Genomic DNA, 23,679 nt, shown 5'->3' with positions numbered 1-23,679 from the left:
GTAATGAAACACTATTTGCCAAGTGATAAAACCAAATAATCAGAAAATAAACTAATAGTCTGCATTCTGCAGATGATTACAGGTTTGGTCATATACGTAGAAGGCAATGGGTGTACTGATGCTTGCAGTTAATACAGATGAAATCAAATGGAAAATGGGTGTGTTATGGGAGTTTGGTGGGCAGAACAATTTTGTTGTCCAATGTTTGAGTAAGAGTTTCCATGGTTTTCAATGAAACTTTAAAATAATGCATAGTCCCACGAGATTGACTGCATTAATTTTTATTGAGGAAATACTGGTACTGTGGTATTGAATATAAATGTATAGCTACTATATGTATCACAGTTTGTCTCAATGAAATAACAAACAGTAAAATGCAGATACATTTCCAAAATTTTTAGGCTGTGAGTATCAGTGCAGCTTCCTCTTTATTCCCCTCTGTGTGTACGCAGAGCTTTCCTAGAAACAGTCAGCTTCCTTCACGTTAGAGAGGCATTTTTCCATTTTTTGGTTTAATTCACTCATTTGACAATTGAGTTTCTATGGCTCTTTGGTGACTGCTGCCTATGGCAGGATTCTGCCAGCACTGAAGCCTGGTGTAACTGCTCTTCTGATTAAAATCAGACTGCAGTGGGAGTAAGCATGTGATTAAAGTTACACATGTGCATAAGTGCTTGCAGGATGGGGACTTAAATTAGAATCTGCTTGAAGATAAACAGAAGTCTGTTTAAAATCTACTTGAAAGCACTAATAAAAATGTAAACTTATATGTAAATGCATAAACTTCTTATTATATTTGTTGTCCATCCATAAGCTATTATACCCTCAGCCGATGAAAATCCTAGTTTTGTTGTTCCTTTTTGAATGTGTCTTGCACTCCTTATGTAGTGTTAAAGTTTTGGAAATCAGAACCTAATATTTGTGATTGATCACAATGTTTTTAATGGCATTTAATATAACCGTTCTAGGTTATATTTTTAGAAAAAGAAATCCATCTTAACTTTAACATTTAAAGTGAGAAAAGGTAAAATCTTATGGCAAAACAAGTTAACATCTGCTTTTCATTATCAGTGCTACTACTAATAGTACAAGGAATGATCAGTACAACTGAGATGATACTAGTGTGCAGCAAACTGGTTAGAAGAGGTAAAAAAATAGTGGAAATGTGTTCTGTTTGTGAGAATTATTGCTTAGTGTGTGCAGTTCTGTGTTTAAAAAAAAAAAAAAAACCTTGAAGGGGAAAAATGAAACTCCCTATTCTATGGCTATGGAATTTTCCATAAATAAGCTTCGATTTCCCAAACTTGTAGTAATTTAAGATATATTATAAAATGAATTTGGTTAAAGGCACTCAACATTTTATTAAAAAGGAAAATGTATGTGTGTTAGATTTACTTCGTAGAATAAGAGGAGAACTGTCCCTGAATTGTGTTTTTTTTTTTTTTCTTTATAAGAAATATGCTTGGCAAAGCTATAAAATATTTTGCATAAAGTTATACCTCTGGTTCTGGAGGTATCATGAAGATGTGCAGGTACCACCCTTTCCTTTTACAGTGCATTTCTGTTTTAAAGACTTAAGGCTGGTTTTGTAGTCCTGCTGATGAAGAGAGGTTGAGGGAACTGGGGTTGTTTAGTCTGGAGAAGAGGGGAGACCTTATTGCTCTCTGCAACTACCTGAATGGAGGCTGCAGCAAGGAGAGTGTTGGTCTCTTAGGAGACAAGTGATAGGATGCGAGGAAATGACGACAGATTGTGCTGGGGAGGCTTACATTGGATATCAGGAAGTATTTATCCATGGAGAAGGTGGTCAGGCATTGGAACGAGCTGCTCACAGAAGTGGCAGAGTCCCCATCCCTGGAGGAATTCAGAAGATGTCTGGACGTGGTGTTTAGGGGAATGGTTTAGCACTACTAACTTGTAGTGTTAGGTGTGTTTCAGAAAGGAACTTGTGATAATAGTGCTCATCAAATTTTACCTGGCTTTTTCTAATACTCTGTTTTATTCCTCTTGGTCTCAGTGGAAGCAGCACAGACTGATTTACCACTGCCTGCGACAGCACAGGAATAGAAGAGAATGTTTTGGGTAGCAAGACATTAGCGGCAATGAATATCATATATTCCAGAATAACAGTAATTTTAGTCTAATAATTTTCTTTGGTGCTTTTAGGGTACCTCTAAATGGGTTCCTGAGAAAATATGTTTAAAAATAGCACACATTTCCAGTTTTTCCTGAGGTTACAGTAAGCATCTACTCTTATGGTGTCTCAGGCATCTTTTTGCATGCAGAACATTTATGTTCAAGTCCACCCTGAATAGCTTGTCTTCCCTTTGGAATATCTAGTGTGGAACATACATAGCAGCCATTGAGGTGAACTTCTTCTACAATTATTACAAGTTTCTCTTACGTGTTCAGTCACTAAAATGAAAAATGTGCTTTTTCAGTTGGCTTTCTTAATAGCTTTCATGTCATTGCTGCATGAAAGGCATTGTGAAGTCCTATAGGAAACACAGAAGTAGGCCTGGAATTTCTAAGGCACGTACACTTTTATGAAGGGATACGTAGTTGTTACTGTTCTTCCATATGTTCTCTTTTAAAATATATTTATAAGTTTTGTGTTTCTTTTGTTTACTCAGATGAGCAGCACGGTGGCTAGCCCGATGTCAGCGGTCGCCTCTTCAAGCACTGGAAGAGGGACAGGAAAATCGACAAGCTTTACACCTGAATTGCAAAGTATGATGTAAGTAATAAGTCAAAATACCTGGTAATATTGTATGCTTTTTCTAGCTAGCTCTTAGAATGTGTGTATAACAGGCAGGGGAGAGTGGGTATTAGTGATGAAACTTATGGATTTTTCTGGACTTTTTTTTTCTGAATGGATTTTATTTCTCATTTGGAAAACATTCAAAGATTAAAAAAGCAAAGACTTAGTTAAATAACAGAACACTCCCTGTACTGAATGGAGAGAAAAGTCTTGCTGATTCTATGTATCTTTAATGTTACTTTAGACATAATTTAAGACCTATGTTTCTCAGTCCTTCACCAAAGAAAGCTGTTCCTGTTGTCCTTTTGCTTATTTAAGTTTTCTTGTGTTAACATCTTCCGGTGCTAACATAGAAAGGTAGACTGCTGAGATCATAATATTGCACATGAAATTAAGATATGGAACAGTTGCAAATAACTTATCTTTGTAACAACTTTACTTCCTATCAGCCAAAAAACATTTGTTGTTGTACTTAATGAGACTTCCAGGCTGTTATGCTGCATGATTTTGTAGTTTATTTCTAAACTTTGGATGGTATATGAACAGGTGGGCTTTGTCAGTCTCAAAGGTACTTGCATAATCAGAAGGGTTCCTTCTGGAGAAGTCTTTATCTTGGCTAGTAACCTATTTCACTGGGCTGACTGCAAATCTTCATTTGGTGGAAAGCAACATATTCATCAAAAATGTGGCTTGCCATTTTTTCCCCTTTTTATGTGTATCCAAGACACTGTACTGTTGGGATGGGGGGTGGGAAAAGTAATGAGCTTCTTCCATGTGGATTTGTGCTCCTGATTTATCAGGAACTTTAAAGAGTATTTCAGCTTAGAGCTAAAAGATATCTAAACTCAGATAGAAAACTAGGCTGTAGTGGCTCGTGTCTAAATTGTGCATTTTTCAAGATATATGATTATGAATGTTACTTATTGAGGGGGAGAGGATGCACATTTGCCAATTGCTGAGGTCAGCTGCACATAAAAGGGAGCTTTGCTTTATGAAATCTTGCAAAAATATCTTAAAGGATTTTTCCCTATGTTCATTTGTCAAAGTTGAAAATGAAATGAAGAAAGCTAGCCCCAGAGTACCAAAACATAAATCCACGTTCTCAAAAGATAGTGGTAATCATTGGCTCTTTTCACTAAAGTTTGAGCTCTGGAAGACTGTTCAGGATGTTGTTTAAGATAGGGTGAGTTAAAGTAGGATGGACTTAAAAGGGAATTATTGGGCTACTGATCCTTACTTTGTCAAAGTCATTGAAAACACTCAATATTTGAAAGCTTCGTCATACTATGTTGCTTCATATTTTACTTTTTAATTTATTTTTCGTAAGCTATATTTCAGTAAGAATAGTCATAATGTTCATCTTCTGACCTGTAGGTGAGTAACTACATTTTAAAGGTAGAGAAGTTTTTCTGTATACAAATTATGGGTGCATCCTGATGGTTTTTATGATTATTTAATTATTTATTTACGATATTATTGTCCTTTTGATTATTTTACTTCAGGTAATATAGTTGAACGTGTACTTAATTGTATATGTGTCAATTTTTAGGTAGTTTTATCTTAAATGCTCTACTCTCACCCTTCCAGTTTCCATGGTGTTAGAGCTGAATGTAAGAATAGGATGAATGTTAAAGCTTTATTTGTGTATTTATATTTACAAATATGTAAATATTTTTCCCTGACAGTTGTCTTCAACCAGAAAGAAGTTAAAGTATCTCAGGCCTCCACAGGTTATAATTATTTACCTGGATAAAAACTATATTTGGCTTTTTGACGCAATGGAAATACTTGACATCTTTAGTATTGCTCTATCACTTTAGGTACTCTCCTTGTTTTTACTTCTTTTGTAGTTGTGAAGGAGTTCAGTCAGGAATTAAAAGGTGTCTCAGGTCACTTCAGACTACATATGAATTTGCATTTTTGTTTGTTTTGATCAGCTATGGACATGACGATACTATGTAAGAAAAATGGTAAATTTCTTCCATGTCACCAGGTTCTACAAAGAGTTCCCTGTCAAAAGCAAAAGATGTAACTCATTTTCATTTAAATCTCCTTAAGAGACTATTAGACTGTTGTAGGTGGAGCACGGGACACATTCCATTAGAGTATTTTTTGCTATAATGTAAATGAGATAATGAACTATTTCCTGTGTATAGCTTCTAAAGGAGATGAGCGCTTTGTTACAAACCCAGTGATTTGCTGTACTGCGTTCCTTTTCAGATAGAAAATGTAGGTTTTCTCCCTCAAAAGAATCCTGTTCAGTTATTGTTCACATCTATAATAGTCATGTACACTGCAAAACACATCTGTTGTGCTTTGTGGAGAAAATAGCTCTAACTAGGCTTAAAAACAAAAGAAGAGCCAGGAAGCTTGGAGTCAAAGGAGGCTGTGCATCTCTTTGGGTCAGTATCTGAGGAGCCTGCGTTTTATTTAATTGTGCACTTCCTGATAAAGCATTTGAAACTACCCTCCCCGCCAGTATACACACGATCCTGTCAGAATGTAGAAGTTATTGTTGGCCATATAAATGGAAGAAATAGACATTTTCCTTTTGCTTCAGAACTGGTGAAGTTATACTTCGAGAACTATACAAACAGCTCTTCTGTGCGTGAAACGCTTTACACAAACAGTTTCATTTAAATAGTAGCAACTGAAGAAATTCCCTGAATGTAATGAGCGTGTTGAAAATTGCATTTTTTTAATTGTTTGCTTGGGGAAAAAGAATTGGGAGTCTTGAAATGATAAAGTGCCAGGGATGAACCATGTGGAGAAAAAAATGACAACTGTTTCTTTTGGCCTGCGCCGCAAAATGAAGTTACCACTTTAAAAGAACTTTCCAGGCTCTGACAGAAGCTGACATTTTTTATAAACTACATAATTTAGGAAGTTACAGATTCTCCCATTTAGGCAATTTATAATAAATCCATGCTGTCATCCTAAGATCCTGGGAAATACTGAAGGCTGGAGGATTACAGTGCAGAAAAGGTGACATCTTTCTTAAAGAAAAGAAAATAGAGGTGGTAGCTGCATGGTTTCATTGTGAGGTTGAGGAGGAGCACCTATTTCACACAATTTATATGGAGTAATACGAAGAGTACCTTCGGTTTGTCCTGCCTTTCTCTACAAAAAATGTGAAAAGATAAATTTGTGAGAAATAAGTCATGTTAGTGGCACTGGGTGCTAAGCAAGAACGGCATTTAGTAGTTGCTAATGTTAAAAAATGGACTGCTGGATCACGAGGACTTACATGGCAGAAGAAATGTAAAGAAATTCTATCTTCAATGTAAAATATCCAATTCTGTTATAACCCTGCAGTGAAATCTGCAAGTCTGTGTTTAGTAGTGCCTCACAGTCTGAACGTGGTATCTTGTAAGTTTGGAACACGCAGCACCTAAATGTTGAGTAAAGTTTTGATTCTCCAGAATGCTTAAATTTACCTGTAATGTTAAGCTTGTGAGTGATCCCCTTTAAGGTGACGAGGTTATATGCATGCTATGTATATCACATATGCTATGCTTATTTTTTTTAACCGAAGCAGTAGGGAATGAACTGAATCCTTCTGGGAACTGTGTTTTTATGATAGTCTCAAAAATATTATTTCTGATGCATTTGAGGAAATGTACAGGGGTCTTGAAATGAAATCACAAAATACTGCAGAAACTTTGTCTTAAAACGCATAAATCAGTTTTTCATAATATGTTTATATAGATATATGCACTCACTAATAAAACAGTTCTGGTTTTTCTATTGACAATTAAGACTTTGTTTTTCAGAATAAAATCTGTCTAATGTCTAGTGCTCTGCTAGTGCCCTGTAGATTTTTCTTTGACTCCCACATTATTTATTTGTATTTAGTTATCTGGTTATGTTACTGTAGAATTATAGCAGTAAGGTGTTAAAAATTAAAAAAAAAAAAAAAGTTTCAGCAGGTTTCATGTATTTTTCTGAGGTTTGTTTTAGGTGGTTTCATTTGGCTGATATACAACTTGTTTCCAAACCAACTGCTAACCTTAGGTCAGTTGTACTTAAATTATAGTTCTGCCCAGAAGGTTCTCAACCATGATGATTTCACAGTAGCAGCTAAAATTCGTAATTCGGTTGAAATCATGTGTTGTAATATAAGCAATGGTTATACAGAGAATTTCTAGAAACCGTGAAGTTCTAAATACTAGTATAGAACAATTTGCAGATGAAGGGTTTTTTCTTTCTGTCAATAACATGCCTTGAAATCAGAGCTATTTTAACTGTTTGCAAAAATAAAAAATACTAATTATTGTAATCTGAAGTCCATTCAGAAGTTGTTTTTATTGATTCAGTCTATTTTTTTGAAAACTCTTTAAACAGAGGGAGAATAGGCTATGTTCAAGATTAGTTTGTTACCAAGAGAATAATTTTAAAAATCACGTAAGAATTTTACAATGGCAAATATATATTGAAAACTAATCTGACACGTTTCAGTTCACTGTATCCTACAGCTTCATCCCGTAGGTGACCCCAGTGTTCAGTTTTGTGTGCTTCAGCGCTTATATATCAGCTAAAAAGTTGTAGAATTGGGCTCAAACTTGATGATAAATCTTGGAATTGCATAGTGCTAATTAGTTATGCTTCATTATACTTCATTATCAAAGAGTGTATTTGTGTCAGCTGCATTCTCAGTGCCACCACATGCAGTGTCATTGGTAGTGGTAGCCTGTATTACCTTGTTAATGCAAGCTGGTTTAAAATAATGCCGTTTTTGTGAATTCTGTGTTATTTTATTTTCAGACTCAAAGTTGTCCCTCCCCCTATCTACTTTATATGCGTTTTGCAACCACGTATTTTGTCTGAAAAACAGCTTTTTTTGTCAACTGTAACATGATTCTATGTTTTCTTTATAACAGATTTTTTTTTGTTTAAGTGAAATGTTGAAAATGTGGTCCTTCAAAAACAAAAAATTAAAAACAAAAACAAACAAACAAAAAAACCAAACACACACACAAAACCAAACTACTTTCCATAACAGAAAAGGCCCTACTTTCACTACTCTGTTTAGTCAAAGTTGCCTATTTTTATGGATACCACTACAAATGGATTTATTTTTCAGGACTAGCTCTTGGGTAAACATACCTCGTGGTGCATTTAAACAAGGAATTCTGTCACTAAGACCTCTCTGTTGGCTTGTTCGTTAGCTGGCTGTGTGGCTGCAGATTGTCTTGCTTGAGAAGATACAGATACACATTTTCTGTAAAGTTTAACTCTTCTCTTTGTTTATGTTAGAAATTGGCCTTAATGCAGGGCAAAATGCAAATATGTGAGAACAGATTTATTTTGGTTGTTCTTTTGGCTTCAGTATATAGTGTGAAGACCATCGTGCTATAGAAATATTTAGGATGATGCTAGTTAGCTGCACAGAAGGCCATGGATAGGCAATACGTTTGAATTTAGAACAACTTTAATTCCATTTTTAATAGTTTATTTTTCAGGTGCATATAGCTGCCTATAACTCCAGTGATGAAAAAAAAAACCACAGTATTTTATGCTTAAAATGTAAATTTAAACATTTTTTTTTGCATATTTGGTTCAGCTCAGAGTTACCAGAGCAAGGAAAAACACTGTTGCCTAAGTGCTTTTTATAAAAATTAAAAATAAAAGTAAAAACTTCTAACTCTGTAGATCTGTGGCACTGCTGTGGAAAAGTTGCATTGTTATAACTAACCAAAACTCAAAACTCAGTGTAGTGACACTGTGCTACGCCACACCACAGGCAATAGCTGGATGCTCTGTGTTGACATAGGAGGTCAAAAACACGATCCCTGAACTAATCTTTTGTCCCACTAATGTATTTAGATAACTCCTGCTGACTTGAGTTGGATTAGAATTTGTTCAGCACTGAATGCCCGGGAAGATTTTACTGGTGTGTCCCAGTACTGGGTCTTAAATTTATTTTCAAATAGAAAAATGCAAATGTTGTTAATAACGAGTGCTTTTATATGCTAAAGTAGCATTTCCATGTCAGTTAGAAGGTTCAAGGAACTTGTTTCTCAGTGCTGAAGAAATGCATACCGTATATAACATGAAAGGACTACGATGCATACAGGTGTGTTTTGCCACCTAGGTTTTTGTTTATTTATCCAGCTCCAAGTATTAGAATAATTATAATTAAATACAGAATAATTATAATTAAATACTTCATTAAGATTACATGCTAATTAAATAAAAATAAATATGCATTTTATGCTGTTTGCAAGACATAACTCCCTGTTGAATATTCTACCTAAAGCGTTTTGTTTTATGAATTAATAAGAAAACTTTTAAAATATTCTCTATCTGATTTCTAGCTTCTGCTGCTACTTGTTTTTTGATAAACATCTAATTTATTATCCTGGTCTTCAAAACTTTGTTTTTTATAATTTTATTTGTGATAATGGCCTTGATTACTTTGTGAGTTTTTTTTTTTTTTTTTTTTTCTTGTTTTCTGTTTAACACCCAAATGTATAAGATGACTGGCCCTTGTGAGCAAGCATAAACACCAGAGCTGCCATTCCCCTCATGCCAGGTTCCTCAGGAGGTTTCCCCTCATGCCAGGTTCAGTTCTTCCTCGGGAGAAAGAAAGTTTTTAGAGTGTTGCCTTTCGTATATCTTAGGTTTCTTGGAATGCGGAGTGCATGCGGGCCCTGATTCTATTTGAAACAAGTAAATGATTATGGTGACTAGGAAGTTATGCTGAATAGACAGTCCATGTGATTGTTTTTAATAAAATGGTGCAGGATTCATGCAGCTTGCAACACCCAATAAACATGTGCTTGAGTTGAATATTAATAATAATTTGTTTTATCTTACTGTAATGAGATATGATAGTATTCACAGAACCCTTTTATGACTATAACCTTATGACTTCAGTCGTTCGTGTGCCTATCCCTCTTTGCTTTGAAGTTGATCAGCGAAATCATCTGACTCTGGATAGTTCATTTGGAATGATAGTGGAAGAAAACAGCAGTAATGACCTGGCTTTGGGAGCATTCTGGTTAACCAAACTGTAATTTGGGATTGTAAAGAATTTCTCTATTCTGTCCTGTACTTGTTTACCATATCTGAACCCTGAATTTTGCTGAGATTGCATTGTTCAAAAATAACCAGTTTAGCCTACTGAGCTGAAAGCCCTCTCTGCAGACTTTTTTTTGACCCTTTGCTAAAGACAGAATGGCAACAGATGTGATTGGAACTTATTTACCCAACAGTGTTTTTCTTCTTGTGTCTACCTCATCAAATACATCAGGCAAGAGTGGTACGAGATAGAAAACTAGGAGCAGAACTAAGTTTTTCTTTCACAGGTAGGGCAGATTAGAGGAAGGACATTCCTTAGAGAAATTGCTGCAGATCTTCCTGCTGCTGAGGTGATTGGTTTATTTTTAAGCTTTAAAAGGCAGAGTTTCTTCTGTATACAGCCAATAGCACAACACGATTTTGTTGAGGAGGCCTGGTAGGGTTCAAACAACTGATGCTAAAAGACTTAAAAGCTGAAAATGGAAAACTGTACCACGTTTCTGTACCACGTTTTTAAGTGTAGTTATTTTAGATGACCCTTTAGTAATACCAAAGTTACATTTTACCATTTAGTAGCAGAATTCACTTGAATGATACCTCTCAAACATCACGTCTGAAATGTGCTCTATCTCTTGCCTTTCTCCTTTTTCTGTTGATTATCTCGTCTTTGCTTATGAAGGGGCAAAAGGATCTTTCTTAACGTCCAGTGCCCAAGCAGCCTCTTACATGGAGAAAATGCAGTGCTGTGTCTCTTCACAAACTGCTGAAGGAAATTTCCCGTAACTAATTTCAAATTTGCACTCATACTCAGAAAGTTTGCAAAAGAAACACATGAAGGATGTTTTTATGGGGAAAGGTTAACGGGCTTAATCTGGACAGCAGTTTTTACCCTGAAGAGAATTAGCTGAAGTTTAGCATAATGAGATGCACAAAACCCAAGTAGTTCTGCTCTACTAGCGCTGCATTTTTCTCTTGAAAGTTCAATGTTAATGTAGGTTTTGCAGTTAATTTGCGAAACCTGTTTTTATAAGCACAGGAAGAGTTCCTCTAAGGAAGGTTACAACATGCACGGTTCTACTTAGTTATTTGTTCTGAGTTGCATACAACTTCTCAAGTATGTCCTATGTTTGGATTTTTCTGTTTGGTATGGAAGTATTTTAAGATACACGATTCCAGGCTTTTAAAATGAGATTCCTGGAATTCTCTGGTTTCGGATTTTGGTAAGTTACTTTAACGTATCTTCTAATAGCAAAGTGAAAGACTTTTAAATTTGGAAGTGAACTGTCCTTCTGAAGTGAAGACGTACAGTTGGTATTGTAACTGAATACCAATTAAATCATAAGCTAGTATGTTAATCGAGTTCAGTGTTTTCTACTTGTTTTCTCAAGTGTAAAAAAATAAATAAATAAAAAAAGTAATACATTGGTTCTAGCAGAATGAATCTGAAAATCTAGTTTAAGTACAGCCATAACCATAACTGGTGAGTGAGTCGTTTCTTAACTGCTGAAGTCTTTAAACTGCAGCTGTATAACTTGTAATTACAATTTATTTGTTCTAGTCGCATCTAATTTGACAGTACAGATTGTACGTGTCAGTACGCAGCGCTGTAGTAGAACATCATTTAGCTGTGCAGAACAGTAGTGGGATAGATTCTGTAATTATTGTGTGTGTGGTTTTTTTTGTTCTGCTGATGTCATTGCACTCTGCAGAATTGTTTATGGTTGTATCAGATAAGGAATTTGAAGTTCACAATTGGAATATGTGGGAGCAGAGTCAGAAGGAGCAGAAGGAGCCTCTGCAGACTGCACTGTATCTTAGGTATTTGAGTCACAATATTCTCATCCAGGTGCTCTTTCTGCTCCTTCAGCTGTCTGCTATTGCTTTGGAGAGGAATACTTCTGTTTTTATTTATTTATTTATTTTTATTTTTCCCTCTGAGGCACAAAGGCTCTAGAATCCTTCCCAGCTTTTGCTTGTCTGATGCTGATGTCTGCCACCCCTGGTATGGAACTGCCTCTTTGGAGCTACGAGATATCCCTTAGTGGTTAGAGCGAGGTGTTTGTGTTTTTCTCTGTCATTGCGATTGCAACATAGTAATTTAGATTATGACGTTCTCCCTAAATTGGTCTGTAAGGTGATTAGTTTATCCTCAAATCCCACACTGGCTCTGGGACTTGCAATAAAAGAGCTAAAGAGTGAGAGCTTAACATCATCGCTTTTTTTTTTTTAATACAAGTCTCTAAATGGCTTTATCATACCTTTAATTTCCATTGGATGACTCCCTCTGCTTACTCTTCCAATTGACTTTGTTATATATAATATATAAAAATAATATATAATATACTGCATATTAAATATTGCTGTTTGTTATCATTTCTAATGTGCTAGATTTGCTGAATAACTGATACTATTTCTTTTAGCTTGGCTTTAGAAATGGTAAATAATAATTTAGCAGTTGTGATATAATTGGATGGTAGAAATGTCAGTAAGACTAACGGCGGAGTGGGAGGAGGGTGGAGACAGGACACGTACAAGAATAGTCTAATGGCAAGTGTTAGGTTTATTCTACAAAATAGTATTGGCAGTTTCTTAATATGTTAGCAATGACGTGCTTTTTTGGCTTTAAAATAATCCACTGCCCCAAACACGTAGTTTATGCTTAAAGCTCTTTTTTTTTTTTTTTTTTCCATACAGAAAATGCTGAGCAGACAACTTACTTGCTCTTCTCATTTGGTGATGGTGGCTTTGTGTTTCTACTTGGGTTTTCGAACAGAAAGCTGTAAGCACTTTATGCTGTTAAAAAACAGCAGCTTCTGACCTAATGTACCCTTGTCTGAATGATAATGTTTCTTTGTTACTTATTTTTAGCTCAGATTGTTTTTCTCCCCTTTCCCCTAACATGATTTGTACAACCTTTAGAAAATTGAGTAGTTGTGGTTTTGAATCATCCTCCATTTCTAGACTCAGTGAGTATTTCTGAAGAAGCTCTGCTTTGCTTATGTGTGGGTCTTTTTCTTACTTAAAAAGGCAACAGCCATGACACAGTCTTACGCCTGGAAAATGAAGATGCAATGCTATAGAAACTCAGTAGGCTGTGTTGTGACCCTGGAAAGGACAATGTGTTAAACACTCATTTAAGTTTTGAACCAGTGTTGTATCACTAGCAGATGGCTTGTTGTTCTCCTTTAACTATGATTCAGAGTCATTTGGATAAAATATCTTGAAGGAGTGTGTTTTTGGTCCTGAAATAAAGCATGACTATCCATTTTGAAACTATAGTGATACTTCACTATGAATCACTCAATGTTCAGCTCTTTGTTTGTGTAAAGCCTTCAGCATATCTAGTCCATGCCTAAATCCTGTTTGTGCTTTTGGTGAAGTACAGCAAGATAACACAGACATTTGATATGTACACAGTGATATAAAAGCCTTCCAGGAATACAGTTGAGTTCCGCCAAGTATTAATACATCTGGCTATTTTAAAACTGGGGGAGATGGCAAATAATGAATTTCATGGTAAACTATACTCTCTTATTTAAAAAAAAATTAACACTTTAGCATTAGGAAAGGTTCCTGGCGTTCCACAAATAAGGTAGCTCTCCTCTCAACCATACTCACAGTTCGTAGTTGTTCAGCTTTTTACTCTTGAGTTTTTCATAGGAAATCAAGAACCTGAGGGTTAGGTCTATGCTTTTTTTATGTGATCATACAACTTGGGTTTCTGTTTAAATGGGTACACACACGTGTGCACATACACACTCCTTATCAACAGATTCTGCACCAGTTAAATAATAAGACCATAGAATGGAGTCATGCAAAAGGTGAGTTTGGAAGGGATGTTTGGAGGTCATCGGGTCCAGCCTACCTACTCAGACTGTATATCGGATTGCTCCACAACTATATGAGGAAACTGTGTATTTATTTTATAGTCTGCTTTGTTTAACTTCTGTGACCTGCAGTAGAAAACCGCTTTATTTCCAGTGTATCTAAGCTAGTGTAACTACTCTGGAAAAAAACTTATAAATGAACACTAGACCTTAATATTAAACAGCATCTAAAGTTACGAAAGAATTTTTAATTTTGTGGAAAGTCCCTTTCAGTAGCCCAGTTAAGAGGAGAAAATATATAGTCCTTATGGAAGGTATGTATCAATGTGGTTTAATAAGCCACTATGGCTGCTTTTTCTGCTAGACTGCAAAGCTAGTGGAGATCTATATTTTAAAATATAAACAAAGTAATTCTGCATATTTCCCTGGGAAAAATAAATAAATAAAGTTAACAAACTCTCCCCAGACCCCAAACACTCTGTTATCTGCCTGTAGTTTTGGGGAAACTTAGGCACAAAGTATTGGAAATTACTGTTTCACTGACCAGTTATGACAAAACATACTGGTAACATTGTGTTACTGGTAACACTGTGTTACTCTTAAACCTGAAGTGTATTTTGCATTACTGCTATAGTGCTGAAATTTATTATGATTTTTTAAAAAAACGTTTTTCAAAAAGCTTTAAAAAGTTTGAGCCAACCTTGAGACTTTATCAGTTATTTGGAAAAGATGGAAAAATATCCCTCCATTCCTCTCTTTTACTAAAAAAAAAAAAGCGTTATTTTTATTAAAATAAATACTGTCTGCTTCTTTGTGTGCATGTATGTATCTGCAACATTTTGTTGACCTCAAGTTAATTTTAATCTGTTTGCCTAGCTATCTAGGAAATATCATGGGAATCAAAATGTGAGCATGCAGGAAGAGATTGATTTGTTTAAATGCATTTTCTTGAACCTCCTGCTCCTCAAAAAAGCTACCTAAAGAAGTCAATGTTTTGTAGCTCTTGGTAGCTTTAAACTGAATGTCTAACTGGTTGGTGGCAGGTTTATGACAGGCAGATCTCTTCCACAAGTACATTTCATCTAATAGTTAAGTAATAAGGTGTAGTTAATAATGAGTTATTTGGCAGCCTGCATTGCTGTCTTTTGATTTGCAATCTTAACAATGAGGACTTCACTGTGGTATACTGGGTAGTATACAAAAATATATATATATATATTTAAATGTATGCATATTTGTGTGTGTGTATACAGACTTGAGAGAAGAGCAAACATCTATTCATAGCATGATGCTGATATTAGGGGCTGAATAAGACTAACATGTTGTCTTTTTAAAGGCTGCATGGCTTTGAGAACCATAGAACTGCACAGGACTTTGCTTGCTAATATAAGCTTTGATGCAAGTGAAACCATTTTTCACTATATCATTTGCTAAGAGAGAATGCGGACTCTGAAGATGATCAGAGTAGTCTTTTGCGTTTAATGCAGAAAAATGCTACAGCTGTTAGACTTCCTAAGCTTCTGCTGATGCCCTGACAATTCCAGTTTTGGTTTTTATAGCAGACAGATCAGTCGTGGAAATCAAAGTTTGTGCAACTCTGAAATGCAAATCGAATGTGTAATGCAAATCGTGTAATTAAATCTATCTGTATGTAAACTACCTTTTAAAAACTGTAGGTTTATAAATGTTGATCGTTCTGTGTGCTTCTAGGTCTGTTTGTGCTTTCTGAACTGAAACGGCCAGTAAGTAGCCCTGTGTAGGGGATGCTGAAAAATCAAGTAAACTGAACCAGCTTTAATCCATGCTGCACAACCAGGCTAGATGCATATCTGGTGACTTTCAATTGGAAGGCTCTGTAGCTAGTTGGCAAGCTTCCTTCTGCTCTGTTTCTCTATTAAATGCCAATCTTATACTTTCAAGAATGAGACCTTCTTTGGAAAGAAGTGCCTTAAAACAAACTATGCCTTTGAGTGTGCACTGGCAGGATCTTCCACGCCACCTGCCCAGGCAGGACCCCTGCACAGACGTACTGCTCTCGTTATAGTGACCACCGCTGCCTTTGACGTGACATCTCAGTGTCTGTCAGGTCCTTTTATGCTTCAGAAGACTAAACCAGATGTGTGTGATCAGCTTATGGAAAAAAAGCACTAGCGTTTCATCTCTCTTTCTAATGAATTACAGAACTATTTCTGAAAAATGGGCAGCTTTTGAATAATCAAAGTCATGTATATTTCTGGAACTGGGATTAGGATGGCAATATTTATCTTTGAATTCTTAAGACAGATAAAAATCAAAAGTCCAAACCACCAGCTATTTTTGTTAAATGTTTAGATTAATCTAGAGAAATCGACTGAATCTTTAAAATTGCTTATTCAAATGTGTATTTAAGAACTTTATGCTGAGCATTTCATTTCTTTCTTAAAAGACTTCTCTATATGGCAACATAGCTTTTGAGGGAAAGATATTATTTGATTAATCATTATGATCTTTTTGAAACAGGCAAGTCATAACACTATTTTCTCAATTGAAAATTGAGGCCTTAGGCAGAAACTTCTGCAGACCATTTAAAAAGTTTTAACTAATACTTTTGTCTTCTCCTTAGCAATTTCAGTAAAGCTTTCTTTATTCCAACAGCTGATGCTATGAAATGCATTTAATATCTCTAAGGATGTCTGACTTTTTTTTTTTTTTGGCAACACTAGTTCCTCCATTCACACTTAAGTGAAGATAGTTGACTGAATAGAAATAAAACAGGAATTAGATTTATTTTTTTCTTTTTGTGTCATTCTTTGCTACTTATTAGCTTGCATCATGGTTTTCCCTGCATGCCAAGTGTTTCCATCTACTGTTACAGACAAGTGTTGGTTGCTGGTACCAATAACAATTCATATCCACTCTTCTGAAAGGCTAGCATCCCCTCCAGCTGATGATAGCTGTCATTGCTATGGTTATTTTGATCGTGTTTTTTTTTTTTTTTTTTTTTTTTTCTTCTTCAAATGTGGGGTAGTGAAAGCATGAAGAACAGTTGCTGCTACTTTACAGAGGTATCAATGAGTTTATTTTTGTGGTAGGTGAAAGGCTTGTATCTTTCCCTATATCTCTGTTTTCACCTACTAAAGAATGTTTTACTGCTGATCACAGAAGCATAGTTATCTTTTATGCAATTGAGCCTTTTAAAAAACAGCCTATGTACTACAGCCAAAGCTGGTGAAAAACCTATTGCAGGGAGTTTTAAACTTGGAGGAGGGAAATGATGTTTTGGATTGAAGGAAAGACTATTAAAACTCTGCAGTTGCAATTGTACACATAGTGCAGTAGTTACAATTTAAATTTGATTAATGAAGCCTTCTTGATATGTTTGCTTATAATTTATACAACAGCTTTTGTTAAGTGATCTTTACTTTTTGCCAAATGAAAAGGCCAAGTATTTTTTTCAAAGAAGTGATGACGAGTGACTTGATGCAGTCTTCCTTTTCACCTCGTCAATATATTTCCTTTCTTATCTTTTGAGACTACTGGCAGAGAGATCTGTATAATTGTCTTTATATCTTCTTAACCTTTTTTTTTGGTCATCAGTCTTGAATTAAGTATTAGTCACATCTCTCAAGTCTTTCTCAGGTCCTCTATCTTAAAGTATTCAGCTTGACTTGTAAGTCAAAGTGGGTGGGCTTGGACACTTCAGACTGTCTTTGAGTTGAAAAATTTGTCTGCAAAGATGTCAGTTTCCAGAAAACTCTGCTGCTTTGTTCAAATTAACAGGGGATAATCCTTTACCAAAAAAAAGAAACACAGTGTTTTGATTAGGTATGTTTTTCCAGGAGGGGGTTCTAAAACGTATCTGAATCAAACCAGCACTGCTCTGTAGTGAAGTCTGTCAGCTGAGTTCCCTAGCCACTTGTGCCATCAGTGTTAAAAAATAAAAATAAAAATAAAAATGGCAGCTTAACTACCTATTCAAGGCACATTTGCTGCTGCATATTTAGCTGCTATTTGCTACTGAAGCAGTATGAAGCAGCTGTATGGAGCCAGCCAGTTAATTTGTCTGAGCTCCTTTTAGTAATATTTAAGAATATACCAAAAAAAAAAAAAAGAAAAAATCCACTGTTTATTATATATTATGATTAGCATGCATATATTATGATTAGCATGACTTTTTCTTTGCTGAGTCAACATTCAGATGCTTTAAGACTTGCCTGAAGTTATCTTGAACAAATCTGAATTTCACTCTCAACAGGAAAAACCATCTTGTGGAGCTGATTCCTATCGTCATAGTTTGACTTCCTTGTTGCAATTACAAATCAAAAATGAGTTGGGCATCACTTATCAAACTCTGTAGTAGGATATGGATACGCATTTTTTTTTTTTTTTATAATATATACTTTACATGGGTTATCGGGATGATTTGAAATTTTGAGATGGATATTAGTATCAACTTTGCTGGGACTGTCATAAAAGTAGTTGTGTGTGTACTTAAGTGTTTCACTAAGTAAGGCCTATCTATAAATAAAATCTTTCACTCAAATGTGGTCAAGCCTAGTGATTTTTTTTAAGTCATATTCTGCTTGAATTTGAGCATGCAGATTTCCTATAGATAAATGAGGATGTGAGCTTATACCAATTTACATACTCTGTCATACTCTTGAGTATAAATGCTTTTACCCTTATTAAATAGAAAGTTGTTCTTTCCCCTTTCATTCAGGAGTAATAACTAACTGCAGAATAAAGGTGGGCATCTAAACACATCTTTCAGGAGTAGCTGAGTCACTGCAAAGTGTCCATCCTACCTTTTCCTCTGGAAAATTAATTATGTGCAAAAGCCTTTACCTGTGTTCAATGACTAACAAGTAAAATAATCATTGATAAAAGATGTTTGGGACTGGGAGGGAACTACTTTCTCTGGTCTGGGTCACTGAGGTAGGACAGCAAACTGTCTCACCTGGTACAAACTGTAGCGAAGGGGAGTGTTGGACAATTTTCACAGGACTTTTTTTATGCTTATAGTTCCTAACCTGTTCCTCTAATGCAATGATGGCTGTGATACCTGACTCCTCTTGTTGCACAAGGCTGTAGAAGAAGTAGAACTAGTGTGGACTAGTAGTGCTAGTGACCGTGGATATCATATGAAAATATGTTGGATGCGAAGGACATACATGTTTGAAATGTTTCTTTAACTTTTTCACATAGATCATGGTTTCTAAAACTGTTATTAACTCCTTATTTTTGATCAGGTAAAAGGTTTTCTAATTGAGCTCTTTAGATTCTGTATATCTCGTTATCTCCTATATCCTCTGGCTATATGTCAGTCCTGATAGTGTCTGTAAGAATGACTTGAACACCTGTCTGCTTAGTTTGTGAGCCTTCTTAGTTGACAGATTTTCTTCCATGTTTCCTTTCTTGAGGTTATTCACCTTACAATAAACAGTTGATTCTCTGCATTTTTACTCTTGTCTGATTAATTTTATACTGCTAGTTTCAGACTTTCTCTGACTGATCCTTTTCTCCTCAAACATTTGAGAGCCTTCCAGCTTGATGTCATAGTAAATTCCAATAAGTGTTCCAATAAATACTGTTCCTGTTCTCTCATCGATGCTGAATATATTAACCTAAACAAAAACGGGCACAGGATCTCCCTGTGGGACTCTTAAAAATATCTTACATTTTGTCATCAATATGAATTACATTTTGCAACACTTCCTCCGCAGTGTGATACTTATTCTATTCTGAGTTTGCAAGTTCCCATGGAGAATAGGTTGGCAGCATTGACATTTTTTTCTGGAGCCAAGTTGCATTGATTCTGATGCTTCGTCTTTATTGACAAAGCCATTTTTTTTTCTTTCAAGTTAATCAGCTGGGTTAATATGACATCTATTTGTTCTTGATTAATCCATTTTGATTGTCTTCCCACCTTGGTACCCTACAAGTGTTTGTAGGTTGACCGTTTCAACTTGGTCAGGATCCCAGGAGTAGCAGCAGGTTGAGCAAAAAGGATTGATGTACGAGGACCAGATGCGGGACAGTGCTTTGTGTATGGTGTGAACTGGGCTTTTAGGAAACTGGCCTAGAAAGAATGGAATAATCGTGTTTTGTTCTCAGAATCCTGTGTGGCGTTGTTGACACAACCAAGTCTCGGTCAGTGAGGTTTGAAAAAATCATAAATGCTTTGAATTTTTTAAAAAATACTTAGTTGCAGCCAAAATCAATTTTCTAGTTGAATACCTTCAGTATCCTATCCAAAATAGGGAACAGCTATATTTGGTGATGGCACAATTGTTAACATTGCTATTTTCAGGTTCAAAATATGCTTATGCAAAGAAAATGGAAGTATTTTGCTGACAATATTTGCTAAGCATTTTTCCAGCAAGAACCAAAATTACCAAGTCCTGTAGATGAGTCATCAGTATGCCTTTAAAAGTTATTTATTTATTTTTAAGGACAGACTTCTCAAATGTTCATCAGAATAAGTTAGCCTAGAGTAAAGCTGTCTACTTCAAGGTTGAAAGAAACAGATGTTCAGTGAGGTTGAGCTGATGATGCTGTATATAAAATTTCTGCTATTGTTATTTATTTAGGTTTTCCTATTGGAGTTGTAGCTATGGATAAGTATTTTTGTTATGGTAGGGACTGCACAGATGTATATTAAAAAACAATCTTTGAAGTTCCTGCTAAAGAAATGAAAGATGCCATTTGGTTGTTATGATGCCTAGGATTGCCAGTTGGCTCTGACTCAGAAGCAGGAGTAGGAGTAGAATGCGTATCAGACACATTTCACACTGCTGTCTGCAAATAAGACAGCTGAAAGAACTTTATTCAGGTGATCATGTTCTTTTTAAACAATTTTAAATATAGAATAATATAATACTACTAATAATAAGAATATGCTATATGGACGAAATATATTCAAGTAAATTTGGAATCAGCTTCTTGCAGGAGTTATGCCCCATGCTATAAGGAAAAAGAAAGACGAAATAGGAAGATAGTGTCTAAGTCTAAACACTACTGAAAGAAAGGACCATTGACATCTGTCTGGCATTTGAAAGCGGACTCTTTACTTTCAAGACCGGAGGTAGAGAAGGTTGGAAGTACAAGAGGTGGGTAGTAAATTGTGAAGAGACAAGCTTGCCAGAGTCTGACTCTTGGCTGTGAAATGAGAATGTTACAGTATTTCTAGTATTTGAAAATGTGGGGAGAGTCGTTAAACCAAAACAATCAGAAATGGGGAAGAGTTATGGGGAAAAAACAATGGGAAATGAGGAAGAGTTATTAGAAGTGCCATGAAAACAAGCCGAGTTACTCAAATTATACGTTGTCAAAATGTATGCATTGCCTGACCTGTAATACTTCCATCAATCTAAGAACCCGTATGTCATCAGGGATAAGAATTTTTGGTGCTCCTCTCTGTTGTATAATGCCAGTCACATGCCAGATAGATAGCCTGTCCTCATCTGTACAATTTCCTTTTTGAGTCCCTATAAAACAGCCTTGCAAAATATGTTCCCAGAGCCCATTGTCTCCTCACTTTGTATTCCCCTATTCAACCCATTGAAATTAAATTTTAGGGTTCCAAAAGTATCACAATTGCTCCTCTAATAGCTTGCAGGCTTGAGTAGTCAAGTATGGATCTTTTTATGTGCGTGCATGTGTCAGTGTGTATACATGTGTGCGTGTGTATGTAAGTGTGTGTATGTTAAGACTCCTTTATGAGCTGGAAATCTGGAGGCAACTTTTCTGTGGCAAACCTGTGTCGACAAACTTAGAGAGAGAGCTGCCAAGGAGGCTGGCACTCTTGAAGCTGCGAGGGCACGTGTGCTGTTCCTGCAGACCAGAGCAGAAGGCTCCCTACCTGAGTTCGTGGGAAGGCTGTGGGACTCCCCTGCTAGGTTAGTAGTCAGGAAAGAGTTTACAGGTTAAGAGCATGGAGTTAGTTTTCCATCTGACCTTCCTTGCCCACCAGCACAGAGCAGCTTTTCTGTAGTATCAAAAGACGTTATTGTTTGCCAGGATAACGATGCTAATAAAGCCTCTTGTACAAACATATCTAATATCTATTATGTTGCAAAAACTGAGTACTACTATAAGCAGTTTTATTACTGCTAAAACATTTAAACTAGGCCTTTTTCCACTTTTCCTCACTGTCTGTGAGGACAGCTTGCATTTCTAACATTCCAGTATTTTTCAGTATTACCTAGGTGCTTCCTTAAGGTGAACTGTAATAAAAAGCAAAAACAGAAGTTTTCTACTATAACTGTAAAACTGGGAGACTCAGCACTCAGCACCAACCTATTAATTACAGAGACTTTCAAATGTTTATCAACCAAATTATTTATTTCTGATCTGTCAGTTGCTTTGGTTCCTTTCTGCTCCATTTCCTTTTACTCTACAGGTATAAAAGCTGAAATCAAGTATGCTCTGATATGCTTTAATGATCTTGTTTGAAATTATTAGGTATTTATTCTTTGATTATTGTCCCTGATCTTCACGTGGCAACTGATGAACGCTCTCAGTCTACTGTAGTACAGAGCAAACTGGGTTTGCATAAGGGCAAGCACTCATCTGGTCAGATCCCTGATATGCAACATGAACAAAGGTAAAACTAGGCTGTCCTTATAAAAATCATTGATGTGTATCACAGTAAGGTCTTAAATTTGTCTGGTTTAGCAAAACATGAGGCTCACGTCAGAGGGATATTTTGTGTGTGAATATTGTATGTTTGGGTATGGATTTACCTTCAGAATATTTTTTAGGAAAAAATGTGAGAAGAGACAAAACTAGTGATTTATTTTCTGAAAAAAAAAAAAATCCAAGTTCTTATATAAAACAAAACAAACAACAACAACAAAAAAAGGTAAAACAATTTGCAGGTGTGTTTTTTATGGTAAGTCATATATTCTAGTTAAACTGATTTCTTTGATGTAGTAACTTTACAGGCTACGTTACAGTGCAGATAGGCCCTTATCTCACTAACAAATTATTTTAGTATTTTTCTCTTTGTAGGGTTGCTACATATTTCTCTGGAGATGAATGAGACCTTAATATGGTCTCCAGACATTATTGTCTTCAGAGAAAAAGTAGAGAGAAATTGTATTAAAATAGGTGATCTGCAGTACAGTGTATTGCCCACCTAAAGTGTTCTTGGCTATGCTTTCTCAGTTGTGAAGACTAACATACTAGATTTTTTATTAGAATTAGAAATAGGAATAATTTTCATTTCCAGGTTTTCTCCATTTACTTGTTAACCAAGTAAACAAACAAGAAAAAACCCAAAACACCAAACAAAAACCACCCCTGATTTTCTTTAAAAGACACATAACTAATATAATATGTAACACGAGAATATTTACTTTTGTTTGACTGACTTCTCAGACGGTTTTCATGTCTGCTTTGCCCTGTTAAGGAGTCTACCATAATGAGCAACTCCGAACAGTTCACTTTCTGAAAAACAAGTGACTCGTGGTAATGCTCAAGTGTGGTTTGTAACATTCAAAAGAACAACAAATACTAAAATATACAATTTTTTTCAAACCCGCACTTAAAAATAATAGAATATGAATTGTGACATCAAGAAATACTGATTTGAAATATATACGAAATAGATTTCTGATGAAGAGGGAATTTAAGAAGTGCTTCTTTAAGAATTCTGGAGAGATACACAAACCACCTTCTGTAAGCTCTCTGAACATAACTAGCATGCTGCTCAGTTTATTCAGAAAGGACTGTAAATTCTGGAAGTTTTAACTTGATATGTTTGCAGGTAACATGATTGATGTGTAATTCTAGAATGAAAGGAGTATTTAGAGTCTTGGCTATCAGTTCAGCAGTTCTTATTTCTTAAACAAAGACAGGTCAGATATTCGTCTTGTCTTCTGTAAGTGTTACAGTTTCTGATTTTATCCTATGAATACGAACACATACAAACTCACAAAATAGTCTAACACGAATGCCTATCGATCACTAGATCAGAAAAACGTAATAGTGGAAGGGGGCTAACCTATCTGTCATAAGATTTTTTTTCATAACTTCTCAGAGGTATATCATATTATAAATGCATTAGAAATGTTTTGCTCTGAGGAT

The 23,679-nt window shown here is 35.6% G+C and overlaps 2 protein-coding genes across 3 annotated transcripts in view; one reads left to right on the top strand and one right to left on the bottom strand.

Moving 5' to 3' along the window:
- Positions 1 to 23,679, top strand: part of SUPT3H (SPT3 homolog, SAGA and STAGA complex component) — a 277,597-nt gene that overhangs the window by 8,345 nt on the left and 245,573 nt on the right. For both annotated transcript variants that reach the window (XM_084284666.1, XM_084284667.1), the window contains exon 2: positions 2,634 to 2,737. In XM_084284666.1, coding sequence (XP_084140792.1) covers positions 2,634 to 2,737 — 104 coding nt within the window. The remainder of the gene's footprint in view (positions 1 to 2,633; positions 2,738 to 23,679) is intronic.
- The window catches only part of RUNX2 (RUNX family transcription factor 2), a gene marked incomplete at both ends in the record, with an annotated part of 148,639 nt that overhangs the window by 114,587 nt on the left and 10,373 nt on the right, over positions 1 to 23,679 (bottom strand).

Source organism: Netta rufina (assembly GCF_964035555.1).
Source record: "Netta rufina genome assembly, chromosome: 3".
NCBI classification, from domain to species: domain Eukaryota; kingdom Metazoa; phylum Chordata; class Aves; order Anseriformes; family Anatidae; genus Netta; species Netta rufina.
Note: the sequence above shows the minus strand (reverse complement) of the source record. Positions and strands in the feature narration are given on the sequence as shown.